The 13925-nt window shown below is 38.4% G+C and overlaps 1 protein-coding gene across 1 annotated transcript; it reads right to left on the reverse strand.

Moving 5' to 3' along the window:
- Positions 1194–3308, reverse strand: LOC107636719. Its single transcript, XM_016340213.1, has 2 exons — positions 2985–3308; positions 1194–2816 (listed from the first exon to the last, which is right to left on the reverse strand). Exons 1-2 carry the CDS (start codon positions 3306–3308, stop codon positions 1194–1196), a joined length of 1947 nt encoding a protein of 648 aa, XP_016195699.1.

The following is a 13925-nucleotide window of genomic DNA, read 5'->3' on the forward strand; positions in this document are numbered from 1 at the left end:
AGGGCGATGAGGCCGGTAGGGACGGTGGTCGACGACGAGGGGGTCGAGGCAGGAGGAGAGGGGCTGCTCCTAGGTAGGATAGCCTTGATCGTGGTGATCATGCAGCTGGAGGAGGAGCTCCAGGGGGGATGTTAGGCCCCCTCATGGCGGACAAGGTGGAGAGTGGTATGGATCCGATATGGGAGATCCATCGACCCATGCTGACACTGGGCTTGGAGAGGGGATGCTCGGAGATTACTTCGTTGGTGTTCCCGCTGACGACCAGACACCTCAGGAGAATACGCCATGGGTGATTCCGGGTTTGACGTTTTCAGAGTTTCTTGCCGGTGATGGGATTGACGCGGATTTCGGTGGATCACATTTCCTGGATGAGATCACCACCATGTTGCAGGAGGATGAGGTAGCCCGTCGACGGGGCCAGACGACGGGGACACAGGGAGCGCTAGATGTCGATCTGAATGAGCCTCCCTCGGTGGGCCCTTTTCAGCCTTTCGCCTTGGGTGGGACCCCAGCATCAGCACGTATTGCTCCGTCACATTCAGTCGCCGGACCATCCTCCTCCCGACCACTACATGTCCAGTCTAGGGTGCCTGCACAACCACCCCCCGTGGACGAGGAGGACGAGATCGAGGATGAGGAGCCCCTTATCCGGAGAGGTCATAGGACACGGGTCCCACCTCGTTGTGGGATGGGGTTGCACCTATTTAGATGATTTGTGCCATGTGTTATGTGATAAATCGTGATCTTTGTTGTATGTTATATATCCCCGTCATCCGAGTTGAATTTTATGTTGTTATCTTTGTTGTATGTTACATACATCCGCCATCAATGTTGTATTTTATTTTGTTATCTTTGTTGTTGAGATGTTATATATTTTTGTTATTAGTGTTTTATTTTATATCGTTAGTTCATCAGATCATGCGGCAGTGACTTTTGATTTTGCGTTATTGTGTCTCATGGACGGTGATAAATAGTGTATTCTCTTTATGTAACTTATTTCCAATATTAGTAACACATTTGACTTACATATCTTCTACGAGACGGATTTTTCTGCACTGAAAACCGACTAGTTAGCTAACCTATTACATCGTTTTTTCAAAAAAAAAAAAGGGTACAGAACATCGAACTAATAATGCAGCAGAACATATACCTAATAATGCAGCAGAACATAAAACCAGACATAACCATTTATTTCACCCTGCTTGGTTGGGTCCTCCGGCCTGTGGACAACTCCTCCGAGTGTGTCCGGGTTGCCTATAGAGGCCACATCTCTTGGGCCGGTTCAGATCTGCCTCATCCATATTGGTCCGTATTCGGGTGGAGCGCAGATGACTCTCCCTCGCACGCCTCAGAGTCGGGTCCGGTATAACAGTCGGCCCGTCAAAAGGTGGCCAGAATCCCTCCGGAATGGGAGGAGTGAATCCCATCTGATATACACTGAAAACAGAACTAAGACGATACACCGGGTGGACGTATGACTGCCAAGTAAGACGTGAGTAGGCACAGCATGCCAATGCGTGCAGACATGGGAAATAAAATGCCTGGAAGTATCCACAATCATAAGTCTGAGAACCCAGTGAGACCCTGTAGCTCCCCAGTGAGAAGAAACCAGTTGGAGTCGTCTCTGCCACGGTGTACTCCGAGTTATCTCTGTCGTATACAGTCACCGTGAAGCACCTAGACGTTTTTAAATTTGCCTCGATACACTTTACCAGGTATTGACTGAATTGTTGTCCGGTACCCAGCTGCGCCTGTGCCTCCCTCCCCTTGCGGATGAATAGTTCAGCCAACCTGCCATATGTGGCCTTCACCAGCGAGCACACAGGGAGGTTCCTGACACCCTTCAGGATTAAATTCACATACTCAGAGATATTGGTCGTCATGTGCCTGAATCTGCGCCCCTCGTCAGAATACTGTGTCCACAACGAATACTCAATCCTGTTTGCCCAGTCACACATCGCCGGGTTCTCAGAGCACAGAATGTCAAACCAGTAATCGAACTCCACTTCGGTCTTCACATATGCGGCGTTCACAAGAAGCCTACGAGCATCTTTGCCCTTGAAGGTGAGGGCGAAATTAGCTACTACGTGTCGAATGCAGAATGCACGGTATGCAGCCGGAGTTAGCCATCCCCCATCAGGAGACTCAAGGGCGGCCTTGATGCCGTTATGCCTGTCCGAAATGACTAGAATACCCGGCTGCGGTGTCACGTGCTGACAGAGGTGAGAGAGAAAGAAGGACCACGACTCAGCATTCTCACCCTCGACAAGTGCAAATGCCATGGGCAGTATGTTGGAGTTCCCGTCCTGTGCAATTGCGACAAGCAACGTTCCACCATACTTGACATATAGATGTGTGCCGTCAATACTCACCAACGGCTTACAATGATGGAATAACTCAATACAAGGTGGGAACGTCCAAAACAGCCTGTGAAAATAAGCTTGAGACTCATCGAGCTGTCCCCCAACTCGAACAGGGCATGTCCGAAGGACTGCAACTGAACCAGGCATGGTCAACTGGACTCCTAACACCCACCTAGGGAGCTTGTTGTACGACTCATCCCAGTCACCATATATGACAGCAACAGCCTTCTGCTTCGCCATCCAGACCCTCTTGTACGTCGGCCTGAATCCAAAGTGGGCAGCCGTGGCATTTTGGAGCACCTTGATGTTGACGGATGCATCAGCCCTCACCATTGGCATAATGAATGTCGATATGACATGATAATTCAATCTCCTATGGTCGCTGGAGATAGAGGTGGCGAGACACGTATGCGGTCCGTTGTACCGTTTCACTTCCCAGATGCCCTTGCGCTGCTGGAGACTCAACCGAATCAACCATGTGCACCCATTCCCAAACTCAGAACACTTTCCCACATACCGGCGATAGTCAGACTCAATTACCTTGTACTGTACCCCTCGGTGGATGCTGTAAGTCTTCACACTCAATAGGGCCTCATTTTTATCCTGGAACTGCTGACCAACCTGGAACTCTGTCATACTAGCAGACCCGTCTGCATCTCTAGCGCCAAATCCAGCTTGTTGCCCAGGAAGCCCATCCTGCCTCATGGCATCCAGGTCCAATGATGAAAAATGGGGTGGGTACTGTTGTGTGCCAGAACTAGATCCACCTGCGGCCCCTCTCGGGTCACTCGCTCCGAGGTCGTCACCACTGTCATCGGCAATCAGATCCGGCTCAACATCATTCTTTATCTGGATCATCACACAATCTGTCTCCAACACCCGCCGTTGTAGCACAATGTAATGAGGTCGGAAGATGTTCCCCTGTACCAACCTCGTCGCCGACATTGCCCCTAAGGTCAACAGCGAACGAAGGGGAGGCAACAAGCTGGGTCAGTGGCTCGTACGCAGGGACAGACGAAGAAGCAACGGCAGGTCTCGAACTAGAACCGGCCACCGTGGCTAAAGTGTGAGTATTCCGATTCGAACCCCCCGAGCTGGATACCACATCAACCAACTTTGCCAACAGCTCTGGTGTCCTGACCTCGGGAAACTGCCGGCGACAGTGATACATGACCTGCAGGTCCTCATCACTCCCGATCTTGAAACAGTCATACTTCACGGTATCTTGGAGCACCGTCGTTGGAATGCGATAGAAAAACTTCTTAACCCTTTTCAGACCATCCAGACCAAGCTTTAGCAGTACAGAGCTAACAAGGTCATCATAGCTCGTGCTAGGCCTCACGATAATACAGAGAGGATCTTTATCGGTGAACTTCACACCGGATCGAATTTTTCTCTTAATCGATCCTCTGTGGTGAACCAATACTAGAAAACTATCCTCACTAGCCATCTGACCCCTCTATTGTGAGCAACTCACGTACACATCATATATATAGAGCTCTCCTTCATAGTAATTCGAATCAACTTCATTCGCACTATATATACATAATTCGAATCATATCAATTCGAATTATGTTTACTTAGCAACCTTTGCTAATTCGAATCAAGTAGATTCAAACTCTTTATTCAGGTGCTGGTAGTAATTCGAATTGAATCAATTCGAACTAGGCTTGATTAAATCATTACATATTGATTCGAATTACTTGGCCACGTTACTTCCTCATAATTCGAATTATATCAATTCGAACTACGTCTAAATCAAATTCGAATCTTATTGATTCGAATTACATATATTTGTCCTTTGGCAGATTGATGTATCAAAAACTCATTTGGCTGATTTAGGTAATTTTCAACCCCCCTTGGCACATTAACGTTTTTTACCCTTAAAAAAATTATTACATTATTATTATGTGTAATAAAATCAAGATAAATAATTATAAAGTAATTATTTATAAATATTATATAATTTTATTTATTTATTTTGTCAATAGTATTTAATTTAGCTTTAATTATTCTGTTGGTCTCTATAGTTTTGCAAAATTTTTAATTAGGTCTTGTACTTTTTTTAATTGAGTTCTTGCACCAAATTTTTTTTTAATTGAGTCTCTACACTTTTTTTTTCCTTTTATTTGGGTCCCTACACATTTTTTTTTAGTTGGGTCCCTATAAAATTAAGCTAATTACTACTAAGAGAGACCTAATTGAAAAAAAAAATTTGGTGCAGAGACCCAATTAAAAAGAAAAAAAGTATAAGGACCTAATTGAAAATTTTGCGAAACTATAGGGACCAACAGAGTAATTAAACCTTTAATTTAAAGTAAAGATAAAACATTATATTCAAAATATTTTTTATCTTTATGCATAATTCTAAATTTTATATTCAATTTATTAAATTATCGTTAATTTTATTACTTTTTCTAAATTATTAATTTATACTTTTATTATATTCTTTTATTCTATCACACACTATTATTTTCTCTTACTATTATTCTCTATACAGATGTCTGTCATTATTTCACCGCAATTGTTATATTGCCTTGTTCTCCTTTCTCATTTTATTTTTCTCATGCCATCTTCTCTTTAATTATCACCAAGTACCATTATGACAATTTTATATCTTATCTATCACTTTGATCTATAACTAGGGATGGCAAACGGGCCTAAACTCACCGGGCCGGCCCACGTAACCCGCCAAAAAAGGCGGGTTAGGCTAAAAAATTAGGACCGCAAAATAGCAAAAGCCCGCCTAACCCGCACCGCTTAAACCGCGGCCTTTGGCGGGACGGGGCGGGCTTCCCCGCAGGGCTTAGCTTTTTTTAACAAGGAGTATTTTTACAATTTTTTTTGCCAAAACCCAACTTCCCCCAACCCAACTTACAAGAGAATGAAGATGAAAATTGAGTGTTTTGGATTATATTTATTTTGTTTTAGAGATAATATTTATAATTATGTTTTGCATTATGTTTATTTTACTTTGGGAACAATATTTATAATTATGTTTTGGATGAAAATTTGGTTTATAATTATATTTATTAGATATTTAAAGAATTCGTTTATGTGTCTTTTGAATATATAGATGTATAAAAATAATAGTTTTTTTTATGTGTGTGTTAAGTAATTTTATTGTTCTATTAAAAAAAATTAAGACATAAAATATTAAAAATTTTTGTTCAAATTATCTGAATTTAATGTTAATAACCCTAAAAAATAATAGCAAAATATATTATTTTTAACTAATGTAATAAAAATAGTATATTATTGGAAAATTTTAACTAATAATTATAAATTTAAATTACAATTTAATATAGTACCTTAGAATAGAAGATTGTCATTATTTTTCATATTTGACTGCTATTATATAAGTTTCACATTTGCTTTATTGGGCACATTAATTAAACTATATTTTATTATTTCATATTGAATATTTTGAAATAATGTGATCATAGTATAAGGATGATATTAATTTTCATAACTAATGCGAATCTTCTTACTATTTTGTTTGTTATTTAAATACTATCCATAAAAAATAATTATTTAAAGTAAAACACTATATAGAAAGAGATAGAAAATTTTTAAATTTATCATTCTGGTTTATTTCTTAATTCTCATTTGATATTACTCAAATTTAATAGGTTGATGGTGATGATTTTTTTATTAGTTAAAAAATTTCATCTCTCTCTTAATTTTATTAAATAGTATATTTAAGTCAATATTTTTAACTTCCTCTATAATAAATATTTTTTAAATTATCTAATGCATAAAATGTCACATCATTTTATTTTTTCTTAAAAGTTTCATATTTTTTATATTAGAACATTACGTTTTATTATATTATTATATATTATCTTAAGAAAAAGTCTAAGGGGCCAGCAATTTTATTGAATTTTAGCCAGCATGTAACCAGCAGAGAAATGTGAATCATTAGATGAAATCTCACACCAATCTCACACCATTAAACCATCATTGATGGCTATTTGATGGCTACCAATCACAAAAGTTGTTGGTCCCCTAGCATTGCTCTTATCTTTGTACCACAAAACAAAAGGTAAAATTTTATATCTTCTTTTGTTACTTATTTTATTTTATTTTGATTATCTAAATTAGCATGTATATTATCCACTTATTTTCTATTATCTATGGAATATTTTTACAATATTTTTTTTATTTACAATCGATATTCATTTAAAAAATTATCTTTGAATCTTAAGCCATGTAACTCAAAGGTCATTGCATCCATATTTTCTAAATTTTAGAAAAATAAAAATTTTTCGTATTTTTATAGTTAGTTGAATGGAAAAATAATAACGATAACATCATAATTTTATAATGAATAAAGCAAAATAATTTATTAACTCATATTAAATTATTAATTTCACTTACACTTAAAAGTGAATAACACTTTAAAAATAACTAAAAAAATCTAAAAAATCTTATATGAATCAACATGTACATGAAATATTAAGTGAAGAGAAGCATAAACATCAGGATAGTCAATAAGTAATTACGAAAGAATAAAAAAGAGAAAAAGATAATGGTGAAGAGGCGGCCAATTAGGTTGTGTTTGGTTTATTGATGGGTGAAGACATAGACACAAATACACAAATATTGAAGACATATACATAAGAAGACACAAAATTTTTACTTTGTTTGGTAACTATGCACAAGACAGAACATAAATTGCAAATATCAATATTATCCTTATCTCTCCAAAAAAAAAAAATTACCACAGTCACTACTATTAAGGATAAAGTGGAAAAACTTATGTCTTAACTTTTGTGTCTTAGTGTCTCAATAAAATGGTAGTACACAAATTTTATGTATTTGTGTACCAATGTATACCACCGTGTCTTTGCTTATTTTATGTATTTGAAAACCAAACATGAAACATGGGTGTGAGTGTATCACTGTGTCTCAAAATTTGGTGGACATACCCACTAAACAAACACTGCATTAGGGTAAGAAGGATGACGTACCTGTGGGGAGGGGTAGGTCCCTTCCCATTTATACGCTGTACACGGGTGGGCCCTCTGCAATTAAGCCCACCTGTATAGAAGCTTCTGTTAGCTGTCCATGTTTCCTTCATGAAATGGGCGGTGATGCGCGGGTCGCCTTGTAGTTTGGGTCTATTGACCTGGCGGGTCGATGACTTTTGATCGAACCCGGGGTCCTTAATGTGCTGGGCCGAAACAGTGCCCCCAACGTGTCAACCGTGAAGCCAGAAGTTCGTGGTTGGCGCGTTCGAGTTACTCACGCCCGTTTCAACCGAGTCCTCCTGAGCTCGGAAATCCGCCAACGAAGTATATGTCTTTTATGCGCATAAGTTGCCCCGTCGTGGCTTGGGACATCGCTTGGGTTTCTGTGCCGAGAGCATTTAATGCTCTTTATAGCTGATTTGAAAGTCAGGGGAAAATTCCATTATGCCCCTGTCTTTTTGGGCTCCATTCTGACGGTTACCATTATGTATTTCTTGCTTTTTATCTTCAAAATTTCTCATTCCTCATTTCTTTTTACCATTCTACACTCTTTACCTCTTATTTCTATCACTGTCCAATTTTCCTTCTGCTCTTGGTTTGTTGTGAAATTTTCTGCGCTCATCCCATTTGCCTCTCCCTTTTGTTTTTGCTGCATCTTCTTCTGGTACCCATCTATTATTTTTTACAATTATTGTTCCTAATTTCTTTATTGATCATTGTATGGTGTCCCCTGTTTGATTTGTGCCTACTTAGATTAGCCTTGCCTTTGTTAGATGGTTCTTAGGGGGGTACCATTAGGTGCCTATTTCTTGAATTTAGGTTTTTTCTTGGATTTAGGCCTTGAATCAGCACATGTAGTGTAGTGTAGTAATGCAGTAGGATGTAGTTTTGTCTTTTCATTTTCTTTCGAATTTTTGACTTCTCGAGTTGACTTAAGTGGTGCCCCCACTGTAGGTATGGCTCAACAACCTATGGCACGTAATGTTGTGGGTCGCTATGTTTAGGTCATGTCTGATGTGAAAGACACGGCTTCCCAGGTAACCTGAGAGGAATTGCAAAAGCTTCGGGACTCCAGGGTCATGTGTGGAGGGGGCCCAGAGGAGGCAAATTATCAGGTTTTCGTCTCGGGTGAACAGGAATGCATCTGCCATATAAACCTGGCGTCTCCTCAGGTGGTTGACTAGATGCGGGTATATAAGCCCATGTTCACCACATTGGGCGTCCGTCTCCCCTTCTCCCCTTTCGTCATCTCTCTATTGAATCATTGTGATATCGCCCCGTCACGACTCCACCCAAACATCTGGGCTGCCATCCGTACTTTTGAGATGGTGTGTGAGTATTTGGAGCTCCCGGTCTCTATTAATGTCTTTCTCTACTTTTTATTACTTACCAACCCCTCCCGGGAAAGCAAGCACAAAAAAGGCTACATGTCCTTCCGGGCTGTACAGAATCGTCGTATTTTTGGTCTTCTTGAAGAATCTTTTCACGACTTCAAGAGCACCTACTTCAAGGTGAGGCTGGCCCCTGGCTATCACCCTTTTTGGCTTACCCTCGAGGGCGAGAGACGCGTTCTGACATATTGGAGCTTTGGTGCCTGTTTCGATTACTTAATAAAGTTGACCTACGAGAGATTAGGTCAAAAGAATCGCCAAATTGCCGATATCTTGTTGGCGATCTTTGGCACTAAGAATCTTAAACCCTAATTGCTGATGGGTGACCGAAAAATTGGTCGAAACTATGTAGGTGAATTGTGGTTCAAATTTCTTTAGTTTCTGATGAGCGGATAATTTATACGCTTTTTGGCATTGTTTTTAGTATGTTTTTAGTAGGATCTAGTTACTTTTAGGGATGTTTTCATTAGTTTTTATGTTAAATTCACATTTCTGGACTTTACTATGAGTTTGTGTATTTTTCTATGATTTCAGGTATTTTCTGGCTGAAATCGAGGGACTTGAGCAAAAATCAGATTCAGAGGTTGAAGAAGGACTACTGATGCTGTTGGATTCTGACCTCCCTGCACTCAAAGTGGATTTTCTGGAGCTACAGAACTCGAAATGGCGCGCTTCTAATTGCGTTAGAAAGTAGACATCTAGGGCTTTTCAGCAATATATAATAGTCTGTACTTTGGCCAAAGATAGATGACGCAAACTGGCATTCAACACCAGCTCTCTGCCCAATTCTGGCGTCCAGCGCCAGAAAAGGATCCAAAACCAGAGTTGAACGCCCAAACTAGCACAAATGCTGGCGTTCAACTCCAAGAAGGACCTCTACACGTGCAACACTCAAGCTCAGCCCAAGCACACACCAAGTGGGCCCCGGAAGCGGATTTATGCATCAATTACTTATTTCTGTAAACCATAGTGACTAGTTTATTATAAATAGGACCTTTTACTATTGTATTAGACATCTTTGGACGCCTGGTTCTTAGATCAGAGGAGCTGGCCATTCGGCCATGCCTGAACCTTTCACTTATGTATTTTTAATGGTAGAGTTTCTACACTCCATAGATTAAGGTGTGGAGCTCTGCTGTTCTTCAAAGATTAATGCAAAGTACTACTGTTTTCTATTCAATTCATCTTATTTCGCTTTCAAGATATTCATTCGCACTTCAACCTGAATGTGATGAACGTGACAATCATCATCATTCCCTATGAACGCGTGCCTGACAACCACTTCCGTTCTACATTAGATTGAATGAGTATCTCTTAGATCTCTTAATCGGAATCTTCGTGGTGTAAGCTAGAATGATGGCGGCATTCAAGAGAATCCGAAAAGTCTAAACCTTGTCTGTGGTATTCCGAGTAGGATTCAATGATTGAATGACTGTGACGAGCTTCAAACTCGTGGTTGCTGGGCGTAGTGACAGACGCAAAAGGATAGTAAATCCTATTCCAGCATGATCGAGAACTGACAGATGAATAGCCGTACCGTGACAGGGTGCGTTGACCATTTTCACTGAGAGGATAGGATGTAACCGTTTTATATCTGCCTGACTGAGATTTACAAGGTGACCATAGCTTGCTTCATACCAACAATCTCCGTGGGATTCGACCGTTACTCACGTAAGGTATTACTTGGACGACCCAGTGCACTTGCTGGTTAGTTGTGCGAAGTTGTGAACCATGGTATTGGCATCATGTTTTTGGCGCCATTACCAGGGAAAGAAAGAGCGATGAATTTTACATAATTAAAGTATAATCACAATTTCTGCGCACCAAGTTTTTGGCGCCGTTGTCGGGGATTGTTCGAGTTTGGACAACTGACGGTTCATCTTGTTGCTCAGATTAGGTAATTTTCTTTTTGTTTTTTCTTCAAAATTTTTTCAAAAAAAAAATTTTCTTTCAAAATTTTCTCCTTTGTTTTCGAAAAAAAAAATTTAAAATAAAAATGTTTTCAAAAATTTTATAATTTTATTCAAAATTTTTAAGAATGGATTCTAGTGTTTCATGAAGCATGTGAAGCCTGGCTGGCTGTAAAGCCATGTCTAAATTCATTTGGACTGAGGCTTCCAATTTATTATCAAGAGCAAGCTAGCTGGTGCTAATCCGCCTACTACTGTTCATGATCTACCTGTTACATGCTAAAGCTTGGCTGGCTATTAAGCCAAGCCTGACCCTTTAATTGGAGCTTTAGACTAAAGAGCATAAGATTCCTGGAATTCATATTAAAAATTTTGGAATCCTTATTTTTCTTTTTCAAAGTGATTTTCGAAAAAATTAAAAGAAAATACAAAAAAATCATAAAATCATAAAAATCAAAAATATTTTTTGTGTTCTTGTTTGAGTCTTGAGTCATGTTATAAGTTTGGTGTCAATTGCATGTGCATCTTGCGTTTTTCGAAAATAATCATGCATTCATAGTGTTCTTCATGATCTTCAAGTTGTTCTTGGTAAGTCTTCTTGTTTGATCTTTGCATTTGCATGTTTTGTGTCTTTTCTTGTTTTTCATATGCATTCTTGAATTCTTAGTGCCTAAACATTAAAGATTTCTAAGTTTGGTGTCTTGCATGTTTTCCTTGCATTAAAAATTTTTCAAAAATATGTTCTTGGTGTTCATCTTGACATTCAAAGTGTTCTTGGTGTTCATCTTGACATTCATAGCATTCTTACATGCATTCATTGTTTTGATCTAAAAATCTCATGCATTGCATCATTTTCATGTTTTTCTCTCTCATCATTCAAAATTCAAAAATCAAAAAAATATCTTTCCCTTTTTTCTCTCTCAAAAATTCGAAAATTAGATTTGACTTTTTCAAAAAATTTTAAAATCTAGTTGTTTTTATGAGTCAAATCAAATTTTCAATTTAAAAATCTCACCTTTTTCAAAATCTTTTTCAAAAATCAAATCTTTTTCAAATTTCTTAGTTATTTTCGAAAATTCCAAAAATATTTTTTTCAAAAATCTTTTTCTTATCTTTATCACATAATTTTCGAAAATAACATAATCAATTAATGTTTTGATTCAAAAATTTCAAGTTTGTTACTTACTTGTTAAGAAAGATTCAAACTTTGAGTCCTAGAATCATATATTGTGATTTCTTGTGAATCAAGTCATTAATTGTGATTTTAAAAATCAAATCTTTTTCAAAAACTAATTTCAATCATATCTTTTCAAAATATCTTCTTATCATATCTTTTTCAAAAAAAAAAAAAACTTGATTTCAAAATATCTTCTTTAACTTCCCAACTCCTTATCTTTTCAAAATTTGTTTCAACCAACTAACTAACTTTTTGTTTGTTTCTTATCTTTTTCAAAACTACCTAAATAACTCTCTCTCTCTAGTTTTCGAAAATATCTCCCCGCTTTTTCAAAATTTCTTTTTAATTAACTAATTATTTCAATTTTTAAATCTTAATTTTCGAAAATTACTAACCTTTTTCAAAAACTATTTTCAAAAATCACTAACTCTTTTTCAAAAAATTATTTTCGAAATTTTCCCTCTCTCATCTTATTCTATTTATTTATTCATCTACTAACATCTCTCCCTCACCCACTAAAAATCCGAACCCTCTCTCTCTCTTTCTGAGTTCAGATTTTTCTCTTCTTCTTTTCTTCTACTAACAATAAGGAACCTCTTTACTGTGACATAGAGGATTCCTCTTCTTTTCTTTTTCTCTTCTCTTTCTTATGAGCAGGGACAGAGAAAAAGGCATTCTTGTTGAAGCTGATCTAGAACCTGAAAGGACTCTGAAGAGGAAACTAAGAGAAGCTAAATTACAACAATCCAGAGACAACTTGATTGAAAATTTCGAACAAGTAAAGGAGATGGCAGCCGAACCCAACAACAATGCAAGGAGAATGCTTGGTGACTTTACTGCACCAAATTCCAATTTACATGGAAGAAGCATCTCCATTCCTACCATTGGAGCAAACAATTTTGAGCTGAAATCTCAACTAGTTTCTCTGATGCAGCAGAACTGCAAGTTTCATGGACTTCCATCTGAAGATCCTTTTCAGTTCTTAACTGAATTCTTGCAGATCTGTGATACTATTAATACTAATGGAGTAGATCCTGAAGTCTACAGGCTCATGCTTTTCCCATTTGCTGTAAGAGACAGAGCTAGAATATGGTTGGACTCTCAACCTAAAGATAGCCTGAACTCTTGGGATAAGCTGGTCACGGATTTCTTAGCCAAGTTCTTTCCTCCTCAAAAGCTGAGCAAGCTTAGAGTGGATGTTCAAACCTTCAAACAAAAAGATGGTGAATCCCTCTATGAAGTTTGGGAAAGATACAAGCAGCTGACCAAAAAGTGTCCTTCTGACATGCTTTCAGAATGGACCATCCTGGATATATTCTATGATGGTTTATCTGAGCTATCAAAGATGTCATTGGATACCTCTGCAGGTGGATCTATTCACCTAAAGAAAACGCCTGTAGAAGCTCAAGAACTCATTGACATGGTTGCTAATAACCAGTTCATGTACACTTCTGAGAGGAATCCTGTGAGTAATGGGACGCCTATGAAGAAGGGAGTTCTTGAAGTTGATACTCTGAATGCCATATTGGCTCAGAACAAAATATTGACTCAGCAAGTCAATATGATTTCTCAGAGTCTGAATAGAATGCAAGCCGCATCCAACAGTACTCAAAAAGCTTCTTATGCAGAAGAAGCTTATGATCCTGAGAACCCTGCAATAGCAGAGGTGAATTACTTAGGTGAACCTTATGGAAACACCTATAATCCATCATGGAGAAATCATCCAAATCTCTCATGAAAGGATCAAAGGCCTCAACAAGGCTTTAATAATGGTGGAAGAAACAGGTTTAACAATAATAAACCTTTTCCATCATCCACTCAGCAACAGACAGAGAACTCTGAACAAAATACTTCTAATTTAGCAAACTTAGTCTCTGATCTATCTAAGGCCACTGTAAGTTTCATGAATGAAACAAGGTCTTCCATTAGAAATCTGGAAGCACAAGTGGGCCAGCTGAGTAAAAGGATCACTGAAATCCCTCCTAGCACTCTCCCAAGCAATATAGAAGAGAATCCAAAAGGAGAGTGCAAGGCCATTGACATAAGCACCATGGCCGAACCTGTAAGGGAAGGAGAGGACGTGAATCCCAAGGAGAAAGACCTCCTGGGAC

Source organism: Arachis ipaensis, chromosome B04 (genome assembly GCF_000816755.2).
Source record: "Arachis ipaensis cultivar K30076 chromosome B04, Araip1.1, whole genome shotgun sequence".
NCBI classification, from domain to species: domain Eukaryota; kingdom Viridiplantae; phylum Streptophyta; class Magnoliopsida; order Fabales; family Fabaceae; genus Arachis; species Arachis ipaensis.

Coding starts and splice junctions, on each gene's coding strand:
- LOC107636719 (XM_016340213.1), bottom strand. CDS start 3,308: ATGTCGGCGACGAGGTTGGTACAGGGGAACATCTTCCGACCTCATTAC. Junction 2,817..2,984: donor CTAGTATGACAGAGTTCCAG/GTTGGTCAGCAG, acceptor TTGAGTCTCCAG/CAGCGCAAGGGCATCTGGGA.